This window comes from Coregonus lavaretus, assembly GCF_964263955.1.
Source record: "Coregonus lavaretus genome assembly, contig: HAP1_SCAFFOLD_2185, whole genome shotgun sequence".
Lineage (NCBI taxonomy): Eukaryota > Metazoa > Chordata > Actinopteri > Salmoniformes > Salmonidae > Coregonus > Coregonus lavaretus.
Window position 1 is genome coordinate 52,501 of NW_028162604.1, and position 27,263 is coordinate 79,763.

The 27,263-nt window shown below is 44.7% G+C and overlaps 2 protein-coding genes across 2 annotated transcripts in view; one reads left to right on the forward strand and one right to left on the reverse strand.

The window, feature by feature from the left end:
- LOC311119101 (dynein axonemal heavy chain 6-like) overlaps window positions 1-6,338 on the forward strand; it is a gene marked incomplete at both ends in the record, with an annotated part of 58,494 nt that extends 52,156 nt beyond the window's left edge. The window contains 4 exons of the mRNA XM_084193845.1: window positions 4,428-4,500; window positions 4,902-5,053; window positions 5,537-5,759; window positions 6,235-6,338. Coding sequence (XP_084049971.1) covers window positions 4,428-4,500; window positions 4,902-5,053; window positions 5,537-5,759; window positions 6,235-6,338 — 552 coding nt within the window. The remainder of the gene's footprint in view (window positions 1-4,427; window positions 4,501-4,901; window positions 5,054-5,536; window positions 5,760-6,234) is intronic.
- A 9,587-nt stretch (window positions 6,339-15,925) lies between these two features.
- On the reverse strand, window positions 15,926-26,992 carry LOC311119102 (neuronal acetylcholine receptor subunit alpha-7-like; the record flags this gene model as incomplete). The annotated part of the gene is made up of 6 exons (XM_084193846.1): window positions 26,917-26,992; window positions 26,493-26,660; window positions 21,694-21,888; window positions 20,439-20,525; window positions 17,761-17,870; window positions 15,926-16,621 (listed from the first exon to the last, which is right to left on the reverse strand). Exons 2-6 carry the CDS (start codon window positions 26,545-26,547, stop codon window positions 15,926-15,928), a joined length of 1,143 nt encoding a protein of 380 aa, XP_084049972.1. The 5' UTR covers window positions 26,548-26,660; window positions 26,917-26,992.
- Between the last annotated feature and the right edge of the window lie 271 nt (window positions 26,993-27,263).

The window sequence follows — 27,263 nt, forward strand, 5'->3', positions numbered from 1 at the left end:
ATGTCATTACATCAGATGGGAAGACTCTTAGACGTGTGTGGATGTCATTACATCAGATGGGAAGACTTAGACGTGTGTGGATGTCATTACATCAGATAGGAAGACTCTTAGACGTGTTTGGATGTCATTACATCAGATAGGAAGACTCTTAGACGTGTTTGGATGTCATTACATCAGATGGGAAGACTCTTAGACGTGTTTGGATGTCATTACATCAGATGGGAAGACTCTTAGACGTGTGTGGATGTCATTACATCAGATGGGAAGACTTAGACGTGTGTGGATGTCATTACATCAGATAGGAAGACTCTTAGACGTGTTTGGATGTCATTACATCAGATAGGAAGACTCTTAGACGTGTTTGGATGTCATTACATCAGATGGGAAGACTCTTAGACGTGTTTGGATGTCATTACATCAGATGGGAAGACTCTTAGACGTGTGTGGATGTCATTACATCAGATGGGAAGACTCTCAGCCGTGTGTGGATGTCATTACATCAGATGGGAAGACTCTTAGACGTGTGTGGATGTCATTACATCAGATAGGAAGACTCTTAGACGTGTTTGGATGTCATTACATCAGATGGGAAGACTCTTAGACGTGTGTGGATGTCATTACATCAGATGGGAAGACTCTTAGACGTGTGTGGATGTCATTACATCAGATGGGAAGACTCTCAGACGTGTGTGGATGTCATTACATCAGATAGGAAGACTCTTAGACGTGTTTGGATGTCATTACATCAGATGGGAAGACTCTTAGACGTGTTTGGATGTCATTACATCAGATGGGAAGACTCTTAGACGTGTTTGGATGTCATTACATCAGATGGGAAGACTCTTAGACGTGTTTGGATGTCATTACATCAGATGGGAAGACTCTTAGACGTGTTTGGATGTCATTACATCAGATGGGAAGACTTAGACGTGTTTGGATGTCATTACATCAGATGGGAAGACTTAGACGTGTTTGGATGTCATTACATCAGATGGGAAGACTTAGACGTGTTTGGATGTCATTACATCAGATGGGAAGACTCTCAGACGTGTTTGGATGTTGTCATTACATCAGATGGGAAGACTCTTAGACGTGTTTGGATGTCATTACATCAGATGGGAAGACTTAGACGTGTTTGGATGTCATTACATCAGATGGGAAGACTCTTAGACGTGTGTGGATGTCATTACATCAGATGGGAAGACTCTTAGACGTGTTTGGATGTCATTACATCAGATGGGAAGACTCTTAGACGTGTTTGGATGTCATTACATCAGATGGGAAGACTCTCAGACGTGTTTGGATGTTGTCATTACATCAGATGGGAAGACTCTCAGACGTGTTTGGATGTTGTCATTACATCAGATGGGAAGACTCTTAGACGTGTTTGGATGTTGTCATTACATCAGATGGGAAGACTTAGACGTGTTTGGATGTCATTACATCAGATGGGAAGACTTAGACGTGTTTGGATGTTGTCATTACATCAGATGGGAAGACTCTTAGACGTGTTTGGATGTTGTCATTACATCAGATGGGAAGACTCTTAGACGTGTTTGGATGTCATTACATCAGATGGGAAGACTTAGACGTGTTTGGATGTCATTACATCAGATGGGAAGACTTAGACGTGTTTGGATGTCATTACATCAGATGGGAAGACTCTTAGACGTGTTTGGATGTTGTCATTACATCAGATGGGAAGACTCTTAGACGTGTTTGGATGTTGTCATTACATCAGACTCTTGTGTTTGTGTGCATGAGTGTGTTACATATGTAGGTAATGTAGTATGACACAGCGGAAACAGAACATCTATGTATGCGTCCTCTTATTAGGAACATTCTGTGAACACAGTCAGACGAATGTAGATGTTGGCATTAGCTCAGATGGGAAGACTCTTAACACATGGTGTGGTGCTTACAGGAACTCCCCCCAGGCAGAGACACACACACACAGTCATTATCAGGGGTAGTGGGATGGGATGATGGGATGGGAGAATCATGTTTAAAGATTAGCAGCACGCCATCCACTTCAGACAGATGTCTCTCTCTCTCTCTCTTTCTTTCTTTCTTTCTCTCTTTCTTTCTCTCTTTCTCTTTTCTCTCTCTCTCTCTCTCTCTCTCTCTCTCTCTCTGTCTCTCTCTCTCTGTCTCTCTCTGCTCTCTGTCCATCTCTCTCTCCTCTCTATCAATTCAAGGGGCTTCATTGGCATAGGATGGCACTTAGGTTGGAGTCATTAAAACTTGCTTTTCAACCACTCCACAAATTCCTTGTTAACAAACTATAGTTTTGGCAAGTCGGTTAGGACATCTACTTTGTGCATGACACAAGTAATTTTTCCAACAATTGTCAGATTATTTAACTCATAATTTACTGTATCACAATTCCAGTGGGTCAGAAGTTTACATACACTAAGTTGACTGACTGTGCCTTTAAACAGCTTGGAAAATTCCAGAAAATGATGTCATGGCTTTAGAAGCTTCTGATAGGCTAATTGACATCATTTGAGTCAATTGGAGGTGTACCTGTGGATGTATTTCAAGGCCTACCTTCAAACTCAGTGCCTCTTTGCTTGACATCATGGGAAAATGAAAAGAAATGAACCAAGACCTCAGAAAAAAAATTGTAGACCTCCACAAGTCTGGTTCATCCTTGGGAGCAATTTCCAAACGCCTGAAGGTACCACGTTCATCTGTACAAACAATAGTACGCAAGTATAAACACCATGGGACCACGCAGCCGTCATACCGCTTAGGAAGGAGATGCGTTCTGTCTCCTAGAGATGAACGTATTTTGGTGCGAAAAGTGCAAATCAATCCCAGAACAACAGCAAAGGACCTTGTGAAGATGCTGGAGGAAACAGGTACCAAAGTATCTATATCCACAGTAAAACGAGTCCTATATCGACATAACCTGAAATGCTGCTCCAAAACCGCCATAAAAAGGCCAGACTATGGTTTGCAACTGCACATGGGGACAAAGATCATACTTTTTGGAGAAATGTCCTCTGGTCTGATGAAATAAAAATAGAGCTGTTTGGCCATAATGACCATCGTTATGTTTGGAGGCTAAGGTGTATGTAAACTTCTGACTTCAACTGTATCTCTGCTCTTTCTGTCCATCTCTCTCTCTCTCTCTCTCTCTCTCTCTCTCTCTCTCTCTCTCTCTCTCTCTCTCTTTCTCTTTCTCTCTCTCTTCTCTATCTATCTCTCTCCCTTTCTCTCTCTGCTCTCTCTGTCCATCTCTCTCTCGCCTCCTCTCTCTTTCTCTCTGTGCACTCGCTCTGTCGCCCCCAGACTGAAGTATCTGTTCCGGGAGACTGGTCTTACTGTGTGTTACGCAATCCCCAAATTTATACACAGAGACTAACATGACCCCAGTCTCTGGTGACAGCCTTAACATTAGGTTCTGGGAGCTGAGATTAACATAACCTCAGTCTCTGGTGACAGTCTTAACATTAGGTTCTGGGAGCTGAGATTAACATAACCCCAGTCTCTGGTGACAGCCTTAACATTAGGTTCTGGGAGCTGAGATTAACATAACCCCAGTCTCTGGTGACAGTCTTAACATTAGGTTCTGGGAGCTGAGATTAACATAACCCCAGTCTCTGGTGACAGCCTTAACATTAGGTTCTGGGAGCTGAGATTAACATGACCCCAGTCTCTGGTGACAGTCTTAACATTAGGTTCTGGGAGCTGAGATTAACATAACCCCAGTCTCTGGTGACAGCCTTAACATTAGGTTCTGGGAGCTGAGATTAACATAACCCCAGTCTCTGGTGACAGTCTTAACATTAGGTTCTGGGAGCTGAGATTAACATAACCCCAGTCTCTGGTGACAGTCTTAACATTAGGTTCTGGGAGCTGAGATTAACATAACCCCAGTCTCTGGTGACAGTCTTAACTTTAGGTTCTGGGAGCTGAGATTAACATAACCCCAGTCTCTGGTGACAGTCTTAACATTAGGTTCTGGGAGCTGAGATTAACATAACCCCAGTCTCTGGTGACAGTCTTAACATTAGGTTCTGGGAGCTGAGATTAACATAACCCCAGTCTCTGGTGACAGTCTTAACATTAGGTTCTGGGAGCTGAGATTAACATAACCCCAGTCTCTGGTGACAGTCTTAACATTAGGTTCTGGGAGCTGAGATTAACATAACCCCAGTCTCTGGTGACAGTCTTAACATTAGGTTCTGGGAGCTGAGATTAACATAACCCCAGTCTCTGGTGACAGTCTTAACATTAGGTTCTGGGAGCTGAGATTAACATAACCTAAACAAGCTCACTCTCTCCTTCATGTCTGTCTGTGTGTGTGTGTGTGTGTGTGTGTGTGTGTGTGTGTGTGTGTGTCTGTCTGTGTGTGTGTGTGTGTGTGTGTGTATTCATGCAGGGTAACCAACATCCTCTCTGTCTGTGTGTCTGTGTAGAGCTGGATCATGCGGGGTCAACCCAAATCCTTCTGGATCTCTGGATTATTCTTCCCTCAGGGCTTCCTCACTGGTCAGTACACACTGTCTCCACTGTGTTATGGAATCTAGTCAATATTCTGTATAGTCAATATTTAATATGCTGTTCTCTATTCAATATTATGTAGCCAATAAATATTCAATATTCTGTACTCTAGTCAATATGATGTAGTCTATTAAATATTCAATATGCCGTTCTCTATTCAATATTATGTAGCCAATAAATATTCAATATTCTGTTCTCCTCAACATTGTAGTCTACTTGAGAATCATATAGTATGTTGTTGGGTTCTGAGACAGGTGCTGTATATGAATACATCCTGTTAGTATTGATAAGGCATGGGATCAGTACAAAAGTAAAGTACCAAACTGGGTTCCAGTCCAGTTACTGAGATGTTGAAACACTGTTGTGCTGTTCCCCCTCCTGACCTGTAGGGGCGTTACAGAACCACGCCAGGACCTATAACCTCCCCATCGACGAGCTCAACTTCCGCTTCAACGTGTTGCCGGTGTACCGTGACCAGGGGGCTGTGAGCGAGGCGCTGAAGACCCTATCGGCCGGAGGCGAGCTGGACATGGACTCTGAGGTAGCTACAGGGAGAGGAGAGGGACATTTTTAGACTGGTTGCCTTGAGTTTACTGCATCCTGCCTTCAAAGCAGATCTGCCTTTAGAGCAAAGTTTAACTTCTTGAAAAACATGAACGAGCTAAGCTACTCACTGATAGAAATGACTCCAACACACTTTGACCTCTGTGTGATGTTTAGTGGTCATCAGGCAACTAGTCAAGTTTTAGAACAGTATCTGTATCATAATAATGGTTTTGGGCTGTCATCACATGATCTAGATTTTAACCTGTATTTAAAGCCTTTTCCAGAAATGAGAATTTCACCAAAAATGAAAACCATTGTCTGAGGATGGTTCTGGACCATCTGACATTGAAAGAAAAGCGGACAGTTTGTTGAAAAAACTTTAACTAAAGGGTTCAAAACCAGGTCCAGCGCCCTAATCATAATGTATTATAATTTCACATTATGGTAACTCAAGTACTGCCTGACCCCGTTTCCATAGCTACCCACCATCAACGACGGCGTGCTGGTGCACGGGATGTTCATGGACGCCAGTCGCTGGGACGACGTCAACATGGTGATGGAGGATGCGTTGCCGCGGGTGATGAACGCCATGCTCCCCGTGGTGCACTTTGAACCCCAGCAGAACTACGACCCTGATCCGTCTCTCTACCAGGCTCCGCTGTACAAGACCTCAGCTAGGGCTGGGACTCTGTCTACTACAGGTAATATACACTGAGTGTACCAAACATTAAGGACACCTTCCTAATATTGAGTTGCACCCCCTTTTGCCATCTAAACAGCCTCAATTCATCGAGGCATGGACTCTACAAGGTGTTGAAAGCTGGCCCATGTTGACTCCAATGTATCCCACAGTTGTGTCAAGTTGGCTGGATGTCCTTTGTGTGGTGTTCTCTGGTTCTGTCCATCATGTCCAGATAGTGACAGACCTGTGTGTTCTCTGGTTCTGTCCATCATGCCCAGATAGTGACAGACCTGTGTGTTCTCTGGTTCTGTCCATCATGTCCAGATAGTGACAGACCTGTGTGTTCTCTGGTTCTGTCCATCATGTCCAGATAGTGACAGACCTGTGTGTTCTCTGGTTCTGTCCATCATGTCCAGATAGTGACAGACCTGTGTGTTCTCTGGTTCTGTCCATCATGTCCAGATAGTGACAGACCTGTGTGTTCTCTCCCTCAGGCCACTCTACTAACTTTGTGGTGACGGTGACGCTGCCGTCCAGCCTGCCTAGTGACTACTGGATCACCAAGACCTCAGCCCTGCTCTGTCAGCTCGACGAGTAGTGACCTAACCACAGGCACCGCACTACACACACACACACACACACACACACACACACACACACACACACACGCACTACACACACACACACACACACACGCACTACACACACACACACACACACAACTACGGAACATCTCTTCAGGACTTCTGTACTTCTGCACATTCAATACCAGCTGCACTGATGAAGCCCTGATGAAGCCCATTCTCTATGGACTCTTGTTTTCTGGAAACCAAATACTTTTTCTAACGTCTGTATTGAGACGTGTTCTACTGTATACTCTCTTCCTGCTAATGAATTGAAGGGATTATTTATATGGGGGCCCAAAATTGCATTTTTCTTGTATTTTCTGAGTTTCTTTGCTTTGATTAAATGCCATGTAGCAGTGCTGTTGTCGTTTCTGAATGGTGCTGTGTGCACGGGAGACGTGTTCAGTGGTGTGTTCAGTTCAGTCAATTTGGCTTCTCTTTCAGTCAACTATCCTTTCATTTGAACACATTGCAGCTACACCTCCCGACATGCGTTTTTTTTCCACCCCCAGACAGTCGACAAGAGATGTATACTGCGGTGCATTAATAGTCTCTAGTGTAGCATGCAAATGTAAAGTGAGAGTAGATCGTCAATATTCACCAGGAGCATCACGTAAACTAATTGACATGTAAGCGATGGTACTTCGGCGTCTCGCATCTCCCCCAATATAAATGAACCCTGTCCTTCTCAGCTGAAGGGACACCTGCGATAGTGAACATCCTCTAACAAAACGTTGCTCTCCTGCATTAAAAAAGTAAGCACTGTGTGTATATATATGTGTCTGTGAGGGGCACCGTTGACTTCATCTAGAAAAAAAATGATCTGAGGAAAAACAACATATTTAGCCTCTGTTACTGAAAAGGTTATTTCAACGCGGCGTGACACAGTAACTCACCCATTGTGATGTCACATTAGAATGCACACACAGGATTATATGTTCATCACACCCTTATATGAACTGTAACTCAGTAAAATCGTTGAAATTGTTGCATGTTTGCATTTCTATTTTTGTTCAGTGTATGTGCATCACACCCTCAGGGAGAGAGGTGGAGGAGGAGGAGAGGGGATGGAGGGGTATAAATGGTGCTGAGGAAAACAGTGCTGTCTAGAGATGGAGAAGTGAGGGATGGAGGGGTATAAATGGTGCTGAGGAAAACAGTGATGTCTAGAGATGGAGGAGGAGAAGTGAGGGATGGAGGGGTATAAATGGTGCTGAGGAAAACAGTGCTGTCTAGAGATGGAGGAGGAGAAGTGAGGGATGGAGGGGTATAAATGGTGCTGAGGAAAACAGTGCTGTCTAGAGATGGAGGAGGAGAAGTGAGGGATGGAGGGGTATAAATGGTGCTGAGGAAAACAGTGCTGTCTAGAGATGGAGGAGGAGAAGTGAGGGATGGAGGGGTATAAATGGTGCTGAGGAAAACAGTGCTGTCTAGAGATGGAGGAGGAGAAGTGAGGGATGGAGGGGTATAAATGGTGCTGAGGAAAACAGTGCTGTCTAGAGATGGAGGAGGAGAAGTGAGGGATGGAGGGGTATAAATGGTGCTGAGGAAAACAGTGCTGTCTAGAGATGGAGGAGGAGAAGTGAGGGATGGAGGGGTATAAATGGTGCTGAGGAAAACAGTGCTGTCTAGAGATGGAGGAGGAGAAGTGAGGGATGGAGGGGTATAAATGGTGCTGAGGAAAACAGTGCTGTCTAGAGATGGAGGAGGAGAAGTGAGGGATGAGCATCAGGTGATAAAAGGCGTCAGTTTAGCCCACGTGCCTCTTAGGGTGTGCAAAGAGAACATAACACATGCCTTTTAAACAGAGAGAGAGAGACTGCACAGATATATACACTCCCAAACCAATTCAATTAGTGCAGATAAACATTTGAGTCATTTTAGCAGACGCTCTTATCCAGAGCGACTTACAGTTTAGTGAGTGCATTCATAATTAAAAAATAAAATAAAATTCATACTGGCCCCCCGTGGGAATCGAACCCACAACCCTGGCGTTGCAAACGCCATGCTCTACCAACTGAGCTACATCCCTGCCGGCCATTCCCTCTCCTCCAATTGTGTGCCGTTGCATGGGTCTCCCAGTCGCGGCCGGCTACGACAGAGCCTGGATTCGAACCAGGATCTCTAGTGGCACAGCTAGCACTGCGATGCAGTGCCTTAGACCACTGCGCCACTCGGGAGACATAAAGGCTTTAACCACAAAAAATACATTTGTCTTTTGTTCTGACCCAGATAAATATATACAGTTCCAGTCAAAAGTTTGGACACACCTACTCATTCAAGGGTTTTTCTTAATTTTTACTATTTTCTACATTGTAGAATAATAGTGAAGACATCAAAACTATGAAATAACTCATATGGAATCATGTAGTAACCAAAAAAGTAGCCACCCTTTGCCTTGATGACAGCTTTGCACACTCTTGGCATTCTCTTCAAAGGGTAGTCACCTGAACACTCCTACTCTTACAATAAGCGCCATGGGATTTTGAATGACCACAGAGAGTCAGGACACCCGTGTGTAAAGCTGTCATCAAGGCAAAGGGTGGCTTTTTGAAGAATCTCAAATATAAAATATAGTTTGATTTGTTTAACACTTTTTTGGTAACTACATGATTCCACATGTGTTATTTCATAGTGTTGATGTCTTCACTATTATTCTACAATGTAGAAAATAGTAAAAATTAAGAAAAACCCTTGAATGAGTAGGTGTGTTCAAACTTTTGACCGGTACTGTATATGCGATGTAGTAGTTGATTTTGAAATGGTATTAAAAAGTGGTCCATGATGAATAGTGTTACCGGCAGACTGTGCTGCGAGACTGGAGCGAAACACAACGGATATTCCATTAAATGTGTTGAAAACCTTTTGTGCGTTTCGAGTCCGCATTTGTAAAAAACAGTTTTACAAATGCACTGACACTGAATTGAGACGGTCCAGACGGTTGTTTCAAGCGATCAGACATTGCATCCAAAACCTAAGGTGTGGACAGGGGGGGAAAGGGTTTCTGTGTGTGTCCATAAAACTATTACCACAAACATTTGGACACAATGCTGATTGTCTCACACACACACACACACACACAATGAGAGAAACGTATACCACAATAAACACACCAATCATCACAAACACACTGGGAGAAACACACAACACAATCGCTCTCTCATAGACACCCACACATCGCAAGCACACAGCACAGATCTGTCGTGGTTTCAGAGCCTCTGCCACAGATCTGTTGTGGTTTCAGAGCCTCTGCCACAGATCTGTCGTGGTTTCAGAGCCTCTGCCACAGATCTGTTGTAGTTTCAGAGCCTCTGCCACAGATCTTAGCTTAGTATTCCTGCAGCAGCAGCGTCCCGGAAGACCCAGAAGGAGAAATCTGTAAAGAGGAGAAACAGAACAGACCTGATGGAATATTAGGATTTCCAGGAGCGCGCACACACACACAATAAACCAGTGTGTCTGAAGAGTAAACAGAGCGAAACCACCTGTGATGCCTTGAAGGTGCATTGAAAGATTCTCCCTCAGACTGCTAAGTGATTCAGCTCCCCAGACAGTGTTTGTCAAGAGGGATGTAAAGCCATGCAGATGAAATATACCCTCTATACACAGTCACAACCTTTATGAATCAAACAACATTTGGACCAGGGCCATGAGTTGATGATGTCACCCTCATATCCTCCTCTGTAAGCTGACGGCACAGACACAGATCAAGGACCATAATGTAGAGTTAGGAGTTTTTCCAGGTTAGGGTCAGGAAAAACTCTGGGCCCTAGTTACAGGTAGTGAATTCATATTATATCCCCGTAAACTGACACTGGTTACAGGTAGTGAATTCATATTATATCCCCGTAAACTGACACTGGTTACAGGTAGTGAATTCATATTATACCCCCGTAAACTGACACTGGTTACAGGTAGTGAATTCATATTATATCCTCGTAAACTGACACTGGTTACAGGTAGTGAATTCATATTATATCCCCGTAAACTGACACTGGTTACAGGTAGTGAATTCATATTATATCCCCGTAAACTGACACTGGTTACAGGTAGTGAATTCATATTATACCCCCGTAAACTGACACTGGTTACAGGTAGTGAATTCATATTATATCCCCGTAAACTGACACTGGTTACAGGTAGTGAATTCATATTATATCCCCGTAAACTGACACTGGTTACAGGTAGTGAATTCATATTATATCCCCGTAAACTGACACTGGTTACAGGTAGTGAATTCATATTATATCCCCGTAAACTGACACCGCAACAGAGACAGATTCTGGATTAATTGTGTTAGAACCATAGGGCCAAGAGTTTTTCCTTGGCCCTGAATGATGTAACCATTTTGGAGTAAACTTGTTCTTCTCTCTTTATTGTTGTATAATAATAAACAATAGTAATGTATGTACATGTTTCTATGGAGACGATACACACGCAGCAGAAAGAGAGAGACACAGACACGCCGATGAAACAGACACTACGACACTCGTGACACTCGTGACAAATGGCATACTGACACCAACTACGGGCTTCAGAGTGACTTTCAATAAAACAAAAATGTGATCAATCGTATTGTCAAATATAGGTACAAAACTCAATACTTGTCCCATTTTAGTTAGATATAATTTTCAAAAAACGTTTTGTGATATTCTTCAGCCATTTCGTGCAAGAACACTCACGACGCATCAGCTAACACAGTGGAGAGGACAAAGCATGGTGTGTCCAATACTAGGTAGGACACAGAGATTACACACACACAGGGAGGGAATGGGGAACATGATCATCTACAACATGTCTACATGATAGACTATTAGCCAGATAAAGACATGGGAGGGAATGGGGAACATGATCATCTACAACATGTCTACATGATAGACTATTAGCCAGATAAAGACATGGGAGGGAATGGGGAACATGATCATCTACAACATGTCTACATGATAGACTATTAGCTAGATAAAGACATGTGATATCCACATCCGGTTAGTAGCGTTGTAAAATCCAACGGTGGTATAATCCTCGGTTCAGCAAGCTTGTTCCGACAGGACAGGGATTCAACAGTTTTCCTTTATGTGACACAGGTAAGTCTGTGTGTCTGTTACGTAACGTGACACGTTGATGAATAAAGTTTCATTTGAATGACCTCTGATGACAGCGCAGTGGTCTTCCCATTGGGGCTTTCCTCGTCTTTGATTGGCTCAGGGTCCATATCCAATTCGTCTCAGAGTAGGAATGCTGGTCTAGGATCAGTTTTGCTTTTTAGTTCATAACGAATAAGACTATATGGACACTGGGTTACCTGATCCTAGATAAGCTCTCCTACTCTGAGATGCTTTGTGGATACGGGCCCTGATCTTACAAGATCACATTCTGTTTCTCTACATGTTATGGTGAAACCAAACAGAGCAGCAGTCCGGATGGTGGATCAGGCTACGTCTCTGACCCCACAAACCTAATGTCCTTTGGACCTCCAGCCCCAGTCTAGGAGTTCTCTGTCTCTCGACCAATGTCTGTTGTTTTGATGACGTCCTTTCTCATGTACAAAGCAGTGGGCCCAGTCCAGCCCAGTCTGAGTTCTGTCAGTGTCATGAAGACAGTAGAATGATAGACAGTAGTGATACAAGCCAGCTGAAGACAGTAGAACAATACACAGTTGTAATAAAATGTTTGACGTCATCTGTTTAACGATAAAAGGATCACCATAGTGAGAGTTAGTTTACTGTAGTTGTGTTGACACGGCGACAAGGTTAGACACACATTGTGGAATACGTAAGGGATTTGAATTTCAATAATACCCCCAGCCATCTGGGTTTCATGTCCTTTGCTTAACAATAGATTGGGAAAGACTGTTTAATTTTAGAGAACACAACACTAAAACAATCTGGACTACAAAAGGATTAACGTCTGTATCCGCCATGGAAAAACACACAGGTCTTTTTAGGAAGATATATTTTAAAATACATGTTTTTTATGGTGTCAGTTCTTAAGCTTGTTTTTTTATGTTGAGTTTTACTTGAAAAAACATCCATGATGATTTAGCTATACCCTGATATTCATGACACCTAGTTACAAATCTGACACGTAACATACTGCTTAATGAGATATAACGCTCACATGCTGAATGAATGTGGCTCAGTTAGCAAATAGTATCATATTCTACGCAGACAAAATATCTCTGTACCATGAGAGAGAAAAAGCCCAATTGAGTGAGAAAAGGTGAAAGCGAGCGAGAAAGAGAGAGGTTTTAGAGGAGAATCAGAGAGATAATGGGTCCTATCTGATCTGCAGTGATGGTATGCAGCTATAGCTTGATACAGTGTAGTAAGGTTACTGGGGAGGCGAAGCTGAGCTATAAATTAAATAACAGTGAAATGTAACCTGTAAAACTGTTACTACTTACATACTGCAGGTATATCTGACTGAAGGTCTGGGGGACAGAGGGAGAGGAGGAATGGGGGACAGAGGGAGAGGAGGAATGGGGGACAGAGGGAGAGGAGGAATGGGGGACAGAGGGAGAGGAGGAATGGGGGACAGAGGGAGAGGAGGAATGGGGGACAGAGGGAGAGGAGGAATGGGGGACAGAGGGAAAGGAGGAATGGGGGACAGAGGGAGAGGAGGAATGGGGGACAGGGGAGAGGAGGAATGGGGGACAGAGGGAGAGGAGGAATGGGGGACAGGGGAGAGGAGGAATGGGGGACAGGGGAGAGGAGGAATGGGGGACAGGGGGAGAGGAGGAATGGGGGACAGGGGAGAGGAGGAATGGGGGACAGAGGGAGAGGAGGAATGGGGGACAGGGGAGAGGAGGAATGGGGGACAGAGGGAAAGGAGGAATGGGGGACAGGGGAGAGGAGGAATGGGGGACAGAGGGAGAGGAGGAATGGGGGACAGGGGAGAGGAGGAATGGGGGACAGAGGGAAAGGAGGAATGGGGGACAGGGGAGAGGAGGAATGGGGGACAGAGGGAGAGGAGGAATGGGGGACAGGGGAGAGGAGGAATGGGGGACAGGGGGAGAGGAGGAATGGGGGACAGGGGAGAGGAGGAATGGGGGACAGGGGAGAGGAGGAATGGGGGACAGGGGAGAGGAGGAATGGGGGACAGGGGAGAGGAGGAATGGGGGACAGAGGGAGAGGAGGAATGGGGGACAGAGGGAGAGGAGGAATGGGGGACAGAGGGAGAGAAGGAATGGGGGACAGAGGGAAAGGAGGAATGGGGGACAGAGGGAGAGGAGGAATGGGGGACAGAGGGAGAGGAGGAATGGGGGACAGGGGAGAGGAGGAATGGGGGACAGAGGGAAAGGAGGAATGGGGGACAGGGGAGAGGAGGAATGGGGGACAGAGGGAGAGGAGGAATGGGGGACAGGGGAGAGGAGGAATGGGGGACAGAGGGAAAGGAGGAATGGGGGACAGGGGAGAGGAGGAATGGGGGACAGAGGGAGAGGAGGAATGGGGGACAGGGGAGAGGAGGAATGGGGGACAGGGGGAGAGGAGGAATGGGGGACAGGGGAGAGGAGGAATGGGGGACAGGGGAGAGGAGGAATGGGGGACAGGGGAGAGGAGGAATGGGGGACAGGGGAGAGGAGGAATGGGGGACAGATGGAGAGGAGGAATGGGGGACAGAGGGAGAGGAGGAATGGGGGACAGAGGGAGAGAAGGAATGGGGGACAGAGGGAAAGGAGGAATGGGGGACAGAGGGAGAGGAGGAATGGGGGACAGAGGGAGAGGAGGAATGGGGGACAGAGGGGAAGGAGGAATGGGGGACAGAGGGAGAGGAGGAATGGGGGACAGAGGGAGAGGAGGAATGGGGGACAGAGGGAGAAAAAGGTCCAGAGTGAAAGTAAGGGGAAAGATCTGCCTGATGGTCTGGGGGGAACGAGGGAGAAAGGAGGGGTGGGGGACAGAAGTGAAAAGCGGGTGAGGAGGTAAAGAGTGAAAATATGAGGACAGAAAGGATAACAATGAAAAGGGAGAGAAAGAAAGAGGTTAGAAAAAAGAGGAACGTAAAAGAGGATCTATACAAAAGAGGCTAGAAGCAAGTGTTGAAATTAAATGGTGCGAGGGAATGGGATAAAAGTGCATCAGTGAATTCACACACTGTTCTAGAACCCTAGAACCACCTACTATATACTGAGGTACTGTTACCTAACGAGTGGTAAGCATTGACTACAGCTACGGAAGCCATTTTGACAGTACTGTTACTGAACGAGTGGTAAGCATTGACTACAGCTACGGAAGCCATTTTGACAGTACTGTTACCTAACGAGTGGTAAGCATTGACTACAGCTACGGAAGCCATTTTGACAGTACTGTTACTGAACGAGTGGTAAGCATTGACTACAGCTAAGGAAGCCATTTAGACAGTACTGTTACCTAACGAGTGGTAAGCATTGACTACAGCTACGGAAGCCATTTTGACAGTATTGTTACTGAACGAGTGGTAAGCATTGACTACAGCTACGGAAGCCATTTTGACAGTACTGTTACCTAACGAGTGGAAAGAATTGACTACAGCTACGGAAGCCATTTTGACAGTACTGTTACCTAACGAGTGGAAAGAATTGACTACAGCTACGGAAGCCATTTAGACAGTACTGTTACTGAACGAGTGGTAAGCATTGACTACAGCTACGGAAGCCATTTTGACAGTACTGTTTACAGCTACGGAAGCCATTTTGACAGTACTGTTACCTAACGAGTGGTAAGCATTGACTACAGCTACGGAAGCCATTTTGACAGTACTGTTACTGAACGAGTGGTAAGCATTGACTACAGCTACGGAAGCCATTTAGACAGTACTGTTACCTAACGAGTGGTAAGCATTGACTACAGCTACAGAAGCCATTTAGACAGTACTGTTACTGAACGAGTGGTAAGCATTGACTACAGCTACGGAAGCCATTTTGACAGTACTGTTACTGAATGAGTGGTAAGCACTGACTACAGCTAAGGAAGCCATTTTGACAGTACTGTTACTGAACGAGTGGTAAGCATTGACTACAGCTACGGTAGCCATTTAGACAGTACTGTTAGCGCACGAGTGATAAGCATTGACTACAGCTACGGTAGCCATTTTGACAGTAACCACACCCACATGGAAGATATACTGTATATCACCATAATAATACACACCCATTATCAAAAAATTGACATTTGGTGTTCGGCAGGTAGCTTAGTGGTTAAGAGCGTTGTGCCAGTAACCGAAAGGTCGCTGGTTCTAATCCCCGAGCCAACTAGGTGAAAAATCTGTCGATGTGCCCTTGAGCAAGGCACTTAACCCTAATTGCTCCTGTAAGTTGCTCTGGATAAGAGCGTCTGCTAAATGACTAAAATGTAAAATGTGTTCCAAGTTCTGGTGTCATAATAAGTTATAACTCTAAAGATTATTTTATCTCAAAACGATGGGAGGTGGTTTTCAGTGGCTTCACAGAGTAGAGGCGGTTAGCTACAGTTTGTAGTTTGTATTGTTTAGCATTATAGCTAAAGTGCTAGTTAGCATTAGCCAATTCGCTACAGTGTTCGTTAGCGTTAGCCCGATTAGCCAGCCGAGATAAAAATCCACATTACGTGAGGTAATCCTTGGTCACAGCCTCTAGGAAGTTGGGCGCGGACATGAGGATGGTGAACGTGCCGATAATGGAGAAGATCGTGAACGCCACGAGACAAAGACGATCCACGACTGCCGCCGCAAACTTCCACTCGCTGCAGACCGCCTCACCCTCGTCCTGCTCCCTGAACCTCTGAGCGATAAAATGAACTTCCTCCAGGATCCGCCCGATCTCAGGGATCTGGTCCACCATCAACCTCCGGAAGATTCCCACGTCCCGGTCGGAGAGTAGCGCCTCGTTGGGGGAACACGTTCCACCTGTCCCTGTGGTCTGACTACCACCCACACCCCCTCCACTGCAGACCCCAACACCAGAAGAGTCACTGCTAGGTGGGCAGCAGGGGTTATCGTGAGACCCCCCCATGGATCCCATCCCTCCCATGCCCATGGAGTGGTAGCCGAAGTACAGGTTCATGTTGCCGTTGGTGGTTGAGGTATTGGAGGGCTGTCCCCCAGGGATGGAGCCCATCTGGATGGAGCTGGTGCTGGCGTGGTGAGGGGGAGGGTGGGAGTACTTGTAGCCTCCTGTGGTGGAGCTGGTTGTTGTATTGGTGTTGGTGGTGAGGGTGGAGGTGGCGGCCATCTTGCGTTCCTCGCCAGGCTTCTTCATGCGGAGGAACCAGGCGCACCAGTTGAGGAGGATGACTCGCATCTAGAGAGGTGGGGTAGTGGAGGTAGGGGTGAGGAAAGAGAGAGAGAGGGAAAAAGGGAGAGAGGGGGGAAAGGTGAAGACAAAGGGAGAGAGGTGGCAGAAAGGGACAGTTTAAACTGATATTAAACGTTTTGGACATTTTATTAAGTTTACGATATAAAAAGTAGTAAAACACATACGTCATGAACACATTATTACATTGTTGACGAAAAAATGGCCATAGATAACGCTATGAGGCATAGATGTACAAGGATAGTCAGAGATAGACAAGGTCTCCAGATGGACACAGGCAGACTATGACACAGAGAGGCTCTACGGGGCTGGAGATGGTTAATGTTTAAAACATGTCTGGCCTGTCTGTGAGAGCTAGTCATCCCCTCAGGTGCTGTCTTGTCTGCCAGGGCAGAAGTGACACTTCAGGAAGTGACATATGTTACGATGACATAGGACTAGTCAATGAGCTGTCTCTATGACAGGCCTTCCTTGACTTTGAACTACAGCCACTTTGTGTTCCAATGCAGCAGGCTCTACAGGATCTTGTGAATATTCGATGAAAGTGGACTGACACTTTAAGATGTGTGATACGATGACATAGGACTAGTCAATGAGTTGTCTACCAAAGACCTTGGAGTGATCTTGTACCCCAGCAAGGTTTTTGCTGCTCTCTCATTCTTGTGAAGTGTCCTGGGGTAAGATGTATTTTTAGTGTTCTTGTATGACAGGATTTGACTGTGTGTTGTTGCTCTTACATTACACTTCCACTTCCTCTGAAAACTCCCACTTTGGGGAGGAACTGAAGAGATTCTAAGATGATTCTAAGGTGTTGTAGACACCATCTTCTTGTGACCAACCTCCTAGACTGAAACAAAAGCATGTACAGCCAGTGGTACTACAGAACCGGACTTGGTGAATTCATACAAATGGCAAACAAACTGAACTTGAACTGCTCCTAGACTTCTACAATTCCTCTACTCAAGCACAACCAGAGGGAAGGACCATTAAGAGAAATGCAATGTATTTTCCGTGTCAGACAGGGTTAAGCATTTGAACCGGAATTACTCTACGACTCAAGGGGTCAGTTAAGAGGACATGACCCCAAAGAGCTTGGCAGGAAATGTAATGTAACCATGGTTACCTACCCATTTAGGCATCTTTACCCCGTGAGGGTCGTGATGGTGGAACTGTAGAACGAGAACCGTGACAACGAGGGATAGACCCACGATCATCATGGCAAATGAAAAATACTGGCCTGCAACAACAGACATATAGATTATAGATATCAATATTGGAAATCATTGTAGTGGACTGGAACACATATAAATATAAATCGTAGAACCCTGGAATCTACTGGCCAGGAACATAGAGATATAGATGATAGAACCCTGGAATCAACTGGCCAGGAACATAGAGATATAGATGATAGAACCCTGGAATCAACTGGCCAGGAACATAGAGATATAGATGATAGAACCCTGGAATCTACTGGCCAGGAACATAGAGCTATAGATATCAGTACTGGGTTTATAGATTATAGATATGACTGACCCACAATCATCATCTTAAAAAGTACTGCCCTGTGAAACATAGGAAATAAAACACATTTACATAAAGTACAGAGCTCAAAACATTGAGGTATTGTGTAGTAGATTAAGAGCAAAACATACAACATGAATGATTACTGCAAACTAAGGTACTGTACACGTGTTTTAAATGATAAACATGGATTAAAACGAAAAGAACGTTGTCAACACAACACTATTTATTGTTAACATGGGGTGTAGTTACTCATGTCTGACTGGGTGATTGCAGTACTACCATGTAGCCAGAGGGCCAAACACCAGTCAGTGAGTCAGAGCTGTGGGCTGGTAGAGAGGACTAAGGTGGCAAAAATCACTGCTTTTCTCAAAATCCCGGTTGGAGGATTCCCGGCATATGAGGGAATAAGCAATAAATCCTGAAGCCTCCAACCAGGATTTCTGGAAAACCAGGGAATTTATTGAAAGTTGACAGTATTTTGCAACCCTAGAGAGATAGACCCTAGAAAGATAGCACTGATGTGCACGCCCAAGCACACACACACACACACACACACACACACACACACACACAATAACACACACACACACACACACATCTCTCTCCGTCCAGTAAGAAATGCCTAGAGAATACCAACAACCTTAAAGAGAGGGATGAGGAAAGGTAGAAGAGAGAGAGAGAGAGAGAGAGTGAGTGAGAGAGGTAGAAAGAGAGAGAAAGAAAGAGAAAGAGAGAGAGAAAGAGAGAGACACAGACAGAGAGAGAGAGAGAGAGACAGAGAGAGAGAGAGAGAGAGACCGAGAGAGAGACAGAGACAGAGAGAGAGAGAGACAGAGACAGAGAGAGAGAGACACAGAGAGAGAGAGAGACAGACGGAGAGAGAGAGAGAAACAGAGAGAGAGAGAGAGACAGAGAGAGAGAGAGAGAGAGAGAGAGAGAGAGAGAGAGAGAGAGACAGAGACAGAGACAGAGAGAGAGAGAGAGAGAGAGAGAGAGAGAGAGAGAGAGAGAGAGAGAGAGAGAGAGAGACAGCGAGACAGAGAGAGAGAGAGACAGAGAGACAGAGAGAGAGAGAGAGACAGAGAGACAGAGAGAGAGAGAGAGACAGAGAGAGAGAGAGAGAGAGACAGCGAGACAGAGAGAGAGAGAGAGACAGAGAGACAGAGAGAGAGAGAGAGAGAGAGAGACAGAGAGAGAGAGAGAGACAGAGAGAGAGAGAGAGAGACAGACAGAGAGAGGCATTTTAACAGAAGATAAGAACAGTAACCACCTGTCTGCCTGAGGTGGTGACATCCCTAACACCCTGTCAGCCCTCTGAGCTCTTCATTCTATCAACGTCTCCTCCTCTCTTTCATCCTCCTGGGTATTGATTCCTACCATCAATCATGTACTGGCACCCTATTCCCTACATAGTGCACTACTTTTGACCACAGCCCTATGGTCAAAAGTAGTGCACTAAATAGGCAATATGGTGTCATTTGGGAAGCAGTCATGTTGTTCCTTCTACACTTCCTGTCTGGGTAAAGACACTTCATGTCTAGCTGATTAAAGCCTGAGGTAAATCTGGTCTGCTAGAAGGGAAAACCCTCCAGAACACCTTAGTGTTGTAATAAGACTAATCTGTGTGGTGTGGAAACCATATTAGGGAGATGTTAGGTCGTGGGGTATTACACTGGGTTAATGAGGGGATATTCTGTACTTAACTGTGTGTGGTCAGCTTACCGAGAAAGCAGTGGAGGCTGCTGAGGGGAGGACGACTGGGATAGGATAAAGTAATCCTTCTACCCCACCTCCCCCCCCCCCAGAAAATAAATAAATAAATAAATAATAACATATTGTAAAGTGGCTATCATAAGGTGAATGCACCAATTTGAATGCACCAATTTTTCGTCATTTGCAGACGCTGGATAAGAGCGTCTGCAAATGACGAAAATTAAAATGAAAAATAACTCATAATAATGGCTGGAGTGGAGTATAATGGAATGGTATCCAGAACATGTGTTTGATCCCATTCCATTCACTCCATTCCAGCCATTGTTATGAGTCGTCCTCCCCTCAGCAGCCTCCACTGAAAGAAAGATGGGCATAGCAAACAGATCTAAATAAGGAACACGTGAGCTTGAATTTGTGTCATGATTTAGCTTGGTATCTATTGATGATGTTGAACCACCAATCAATTCACAACTTGGATGAGCGTCATCATAACAAATACAATAGTGTTTCTACAAAACTCAAGCCCTCAATAAATCACTAATGAGTCAATAGGTGGACAATACTTTACCGATGAGAGGAACAGAGTCTGACGTAGCCGGCATGATTTCTGCTACCAGCAACATGAAGACAGTCAGAGACAGCAAGACAGTGATACCTGGGGGAGAGAGGGAGGGGGGAGGGGTAGAGAGGCAGAAGGGTGGGGGGAGAGAGAGGACAGGGAGGGACAGAGAGAGAGGAGACACACAGACAGACCGACATAGGACAGGAGAGGAGAGCGAGAGAGAGAGAGAGAGTGATACAGAGGGAGCAAGGAGGAGAGAGAGAGAGAGAGAGAGAGAGAGAGAGAGAGAGAGAGAGAGAGAGAGAGAGAGAGAGAGAGAGAGAGAGAGAGAGGTGTCAGTGAAATAGAAAAGGGGGTGAGGGGGATAATAAACCTCTACTGTCAGAGGAATAGCTTTGGATCCGTGTTATAGCTTTCATGTCTTTCAACCAAGATATGGTGGGGTCGGTTAGTCAGGCAGTCAGTCAGGCAGAGGTATAGCTTTATGTCTTTCAACCATAAAGCCTTATTAGAATACTGGTTGCCATAAAGCCTTATTACAATACTGGTTGGCATAAAGCCTTATTAGAATACTGGTTGGCATAAAGCCTTATTAGAATACTGGTTGGCATAAAGCCTTATTAGAATACTGGTTGGCATAAAGCCTTATTAGAATACTGGTTGGCATTATTAGAATACTGGTTGGCATGAAGCCTTATTAGAATACTGGTTGGCATAAAGCCTTATTAGAATACTGGTTGGCATAAAGCCTTATTAGAATACTGGTTGGCATAAAGCCTTATTAGAATACTGGTTGGCATTATTAGAATACTGGTTGGCATAAAGCCTTATTAGAATACTGGTTGGCATAAAGCCTTATTAGAATACTGGTTGGCATTATTAGAATACTGGTTGGCATAAAGCCTTATTAGAATACTGGTTGGCATAAAGCCTTATTAGAATACTGGTTGGCATAAAGCCTTATTAGAATACTGGTTGGCATTATTAGAATACTGGTTGGCATAAAGCCTTATTAGAATACTGGTTGGCATAAAGCCTTATTAGAATACTGGTTGGCATAAAGCCTTATTAGAATACTGGTTGGCATAAAGCCTAATTCAAAGCATAATGTCAGAATTAGCATAAAGGAAGGAAAATAAAAGGATTAGTCTACGCTGCGCCCGCAGTGTCCTCACAGAATGATGTGTGTGTGTCTCTGTGTGTGTGTCTCTGTGTGTGTGTCTCTGTGTGTGTGTCTCTGTGTGTGTAATCGTCCTCTCACCCAGGGAGATCTTCTCTCCAGAGTCTGCAGGAAGCAGGAAGACCAGCAGAGCCAGACCAGAGATGAGGACACAGGGGATGAGGAGATTGAGACCGTAGTACAGTGTTCTCCTCCTCATGGTGACAGTGAAGGTGACGTCAGGGTAAGGCTCCTTACAGCAGTCATAATACAGCTCGTTACGCTTCACTGGGACACCTGGGAGGAGGAGGAGGAGGAGGAGGGGGGAGGAGGGAGGAGGAGGGAGGAGGGGTTAGAAGCACACAACGATTACATAACACATTAACAACTCCATCAGATTTGAGATGAACTCCGATTTCCAGCATTCTGCAAAGTCTGGCATTGTGAGATGACCTTTAGGCTTCATATACAGTGGTATGAAAAAGTATTTGCCCCCTTTCTAATTTTCTCTAATTTTGCATATTTGTGATACTGAATGTTATCAGATCTTCAACCAAAACCTAATATTAGATACAGGGAACATAAGTGAACAAAAGAACACAACAATTACATATTTATTTCATAAACAAAGTTATGCAACACCCAATTCCCCTGTGTGAAAAAGTAATTGCCCCCTTACACTCAATAACTGGTTGTGCCACCTTTAGCTGCAATGACTCCAACCAAATGCTTCCTGTAGTTGTTGATCAGTCTCTCATGTCGCTGTGGAGGAATTTTGGCCCACTCTTCCATGCAGAACTGCTTTAACTCAGTGATGTGTGGGTTTTCAAGCATGAACTGCTCGTTTCAAGTCCTGCCACAACATCTCAATTGGGATTAGGTCTGGACTTCGACTAGGCCATTCCAAAACTTCCAATTTGTTGCTTTTTAGCAATTTTCATGTAGACTTGATTGTGTGTTTTGGATCATTGTCTTGCTGCATGACCCAGCTGCGCTTCAGCTTCAGCTCACAGACGGATGGTCTGACATTCTCCTGTAGAATTCTCTGATACAGAGAAGAATTCATAGTTCCTTCTATTAAGGCAAGTCGTCCAGGTCCTGAGGCAGCAAAGCATCCCCAAACCATCACACCACCACCACCATGCTCGACCTTTGGTATGATGTTCTTACTGTGGAATGCAGTGTTTGGTTTTCGCCAGGCATAATGGGACCCATCTCGTCCAAAAAGTTGACTCAAGTTTGCCAAAAAGCACCTGGATGATCATCAAGACTCTTGGAAGAACGTTCTATGGACAGATGATTCAAAAGTATAACTTTTTGGACGACATGGTTCCAGTAATGCCTGGCGAAAACCAAACTCTGCATTCCACAGTAAGAACATCATACCAAAGGTCAAGCATGGTGGTGGTGGTGTGATGGTTTGGGGATGCTTTGCTGCCTCAGGACCTGGACGACTTGCCTTAATAGAAGGAACCATGAATTCTGCTCTGTATCAGAGAATTCTACAGGAGAATGTCAGACCATCCGTCTGTGAGCTGAAGCTGAAGCGCAGCTGGGTCATGCAGCAAGACAATGATCCAAAACACACAATCAAGTCTACATGAAAATTGCTAAAAAGCAACAAATTGGAAGTTTTGGAATGGCTTAGTCAAAGTCCAGACCTAATCCCAATTGAGATGTTGTGGCAGGACTGCAGTTCTGCATGGAAGAGTGGGCCAAAATTCCTCCACAGCGACGTGAGAGACTGATCAACAACTACAGGAAGCATTTGGTTGGAGTCATTGCAGATAAAGGTGGCACAACCAGTTATTGAGTGTAAGGGGGCAATTACTTTTTCACACAGGGGAATTGGGTGTTGCATAACTTAGTTTATGAAATAAATGAAAATAAATATGTAATTGTTGTGTTATTTGTTCACTTATGTTCCCTTTATCTAATATTAGGTTTTGGTTGAAGATATGATAACATTCAGTATCACAAATATGCAAAATTAGAGAAAATTAGAATGGGGGCAAATACTTTTTCATAGCACTGTAATGCAACTTTCTGATAAGGTAAAACCACAGATAGGGTTGTGCCTACGGCCGATGCCAAGACAAGTTATGCTTGAGGCAAAAATGACCTTCATAAACTGTCTGAAAACTTCCACTTTTCCAAATGACCCCAAACTAAATATCAGATTGATGTTGAGATTAATCTCATAATGCTCTTTGTCCTTGGTATATTTATTCTGTAGTGTGTCTCCTGCCTCACTCTCTGTAATGTATATCTAATGCCCATATATCAATATCGCACAATGGTCCCCGCCAGACAGACAGACAGACAGTGTGTGTGTGTGTGTGTGTGTGTGTGTATGTGTGTATGTGTGTATGTGTGTATGTGTGTGTATGTGTGTATGTGTGTGTATGTGTGTGTGTGTATGTGTGTGTGTGTGTGTGTGTGTGTCTGAGTGTGTGTGTGTGTGTCTGTATGTGTGTGTGTGTGTATGTGTGTGTGTGTATGTGTGTGTGTATGTGTGTGTGTGTGTGTGTGTGTGTGTGTGTCTGAGTGTGTGTGTGTGTGTGTGTCTGTGTGTGTTTCAGACTAGCTTGTTTGAACAGTGTCTGATCCCTTCGGTCATCAATACCCATCACATCTGGTCTCAACGTTCTCTGATTCCACTTTGGTGCCGCTTCTCTTCTCTGTCACTAACTGCCACTTTGTGAGACAAATCAATGGCTCCCATTTCAGTACCAAAGTCAAGGTGAGATTAAAACATACTGACAGACAAACCATCAAGATAAAGTGAAATACAATTCACTTTAAAGGAATAGAAACCAAACAGTGGCTCTGCCACAAATGGCCCCCTACTCCCTACATAGTACTCCCTATGGGCCCTGGTCAAAAGTAGTGCACTACATAGAAAATAGGGTACCATTTGGGACAGACCCAGTGTTAATCTGTTTTATATCTGTGGTCAATACTTTCCACCGCCACAGAGTGTAGCCACTGATAATTAGAGGGGTGTGTGTGTATGTATGTATGTATGTATGTATGTATGTATGTATGTATGTATGTATGTATGTATGTATGTATGTATGTATGTATGTATGTATGTATGTATGTATGGGCAATGTGTGTTTGTGTGTGTGCGCGCATGTGTGTGTGGGTGTGTGCGTGTATGTGTGTGTGTGTGTGTGTGTGTGTGTCAAGGAGAAAATGAAATGGTTCAATTACTCTGATGGGATTTAATCATTGTAGGACATCCAGCAGAGCACTGATTGGTTAGTGGGTTTGAGGATTTCAGACTCATCACTTCAACGTAAGTGTCATTCTTTTAACTGATTAAAACCGAACATCTGAAAACTGTTTGTCTGTCTCTGTGTGTGTGTGTGTGTGTGTGTGTGTGTGTGTGTGTGTGTGTGTGCGTGTGTGTGCATACATGTGTGTGTATAGGACAGTAACCAAGGGTCCTTTCACTAAACAGAGCCCCAGGATGGCACCTTGTCTGGCAGAGGCACCAGGGCTCTGTCTGGAGAGGAGCCTGTTAGCTGCCGTGCCCCAATCTAGTGAGCCGTTCCTGGGCCAGCTGTCTCCCCACACCCCCCTGGTTACCTACAGCCAGCTGGGTACTGGGTTTGTGGGGGAGGGGATGGGGATGTGTGTGTGTGTGTGTGTGTGTGTGTGTGTGTGTGTGTGGGTGTGTGTGTGTCTGCCTAAAAAGACATCAGGCAGTCACAGGCCAAGCCTGCATTCCCCAGTGGTGGAAAAAGTACCTAACTGTCATACTTTAGTAAAAGTAAAGATACCTTAATAGAAAATGACTCAAGTAAAAGTGAAAGTCACCCAGTAAAATAATGTAGTCTAAAAATATCTGCTTCTAAATATACTTAAGTATCAAGAGTAAATGTACTGCTAAAATATACTTAAGTATCAAAAGTAAAAGGTAAAAGTATAAATCATTTCAAATTCTTTATATTAAGCAAACCAGACGGCACCATTGTCTTGTATTTTAAATTTACGGAAAGCCAGGGGCACACTCCAACACTTAGAGATAATTTACAAACAAAGCATTCGTGTTTAGTGAGTCCGCCAGATCAGAGGCAGAAGGGATGACCAGGGATGTTCTCTTGATAAGTGTGTGATTTGGACAATTTTCCTGTCCTGCTAAGCATTCAACATGTAAGTAATTTTGGGTGTCAGGGAAAATGTAAAGAGTGAAAAGTAAATGATTTCCTTTAGGAATGTAGTGAAGTAAAAGTAAAAGTTGTCAAAAATGTAAATAGTAAAGTAAAGTACAGATACCCCCAAAAAACTACTTAAGTAGTACATTAAAGTATTTCTACTTAAGTACTTTACACAACTAGCATTCCAACACTATTGAGGCATCTATCTGAGACCAGAGGCACATTGCCACCATCCATCCAACGATAGATTGATGACATGAGATGGGAACAGCATAGTTCAGGGAGGAGATGAGACCTTTAACACCACCTGGCTCGGTCACATTCAGAACTGGACATTGATTGGCTGTCCAGCCCAGGGGAACAGGAATTGAAACAGAAGCAGGAAAGAGTCGTAACACCGGGCTCAATGATTGGCTGTCTAGCCCAGGGGATAGAACACTCAGGATCAGAGAGGCATGGGAAGCAGACACCTGGTAAAACAGGGCTGCATTCTGTTATAGATGTACTGTAAGCACAGGATCTGTAATGCACATTGGATAACACTGGCTTTGTATGGAACATACTGTATAAATAAAGATTGATTTGACTAGAGCGATGCAGTCTGCTTAGTGGTGGTGTGGAACAAAACCGTGCACGCCCAGTAGCTCCCCAGGAGGAGTGTTTACCACCGACTCTGTTGTAAAAAACGTTAACCTCATTTCCTCCAGGGAGACCCATGATCTCCATGTCTCTTACCCACGAGGTCCCACTCCCCGTTGGGGATGTATGAGGAGATGTCTACATCCAGCATCTGGAGGTCCAGCAGCCAGCCGTTGTAGGTCCACGAGCCAAACTTCAGATCACACTTCTGGACGTCGAAGGGGAACCAGCGGACATCGATATAGCATGTACTCTTCAGGAGACCTGGAGGAGAGGAGGAGGAAGAGGAAGGGGAAGAGGAAGAGGAGGAAGAGGAGGAGAGGGCAGTCTTGACATTTTCACGTTTTGCCATTGTTGATTTCTGCCGACGATTTTCTATTGCTGAGTATACATTCAAGTTAATGAACATATCTGATTCATAGTGGCTAAGCATTCGGTTAAAGCGACCCTCCTCAAAGCATGAATGTCGACCCAGTAACCCCTGGAATTGAACATGGCTAAACGTGACCTGGTAACCCACCTGGTGGAATGTACTGGCAGGATCCAGAGGAGTTGACCAGGACATTGGTGTGGAAGGTAGCATCAAACCTCTCGTCTGCACTGGAGGAGAGAAGTGAAGAGACACAGATGAATGATCTGATAGATGTTGGATGGAGGGTAACTAAGTCTGTTGTCATGGAGAGAGAAAGAAAGAAAGAAAGAGAGAGGGGGCCAAATAGAGAGAGAAGGAGAGAGAGAAGGAGAGAGAGGAGAGAGAGAAGGAGAGAGAGATATCTTAGAGAGAGGGCTTAGTGCTGAGCTAGATAGACAGTGTTTATATTATTGATCCTGTCCTCCTTCAGAAAGGGTTTCATCAGAGTTGGCTCA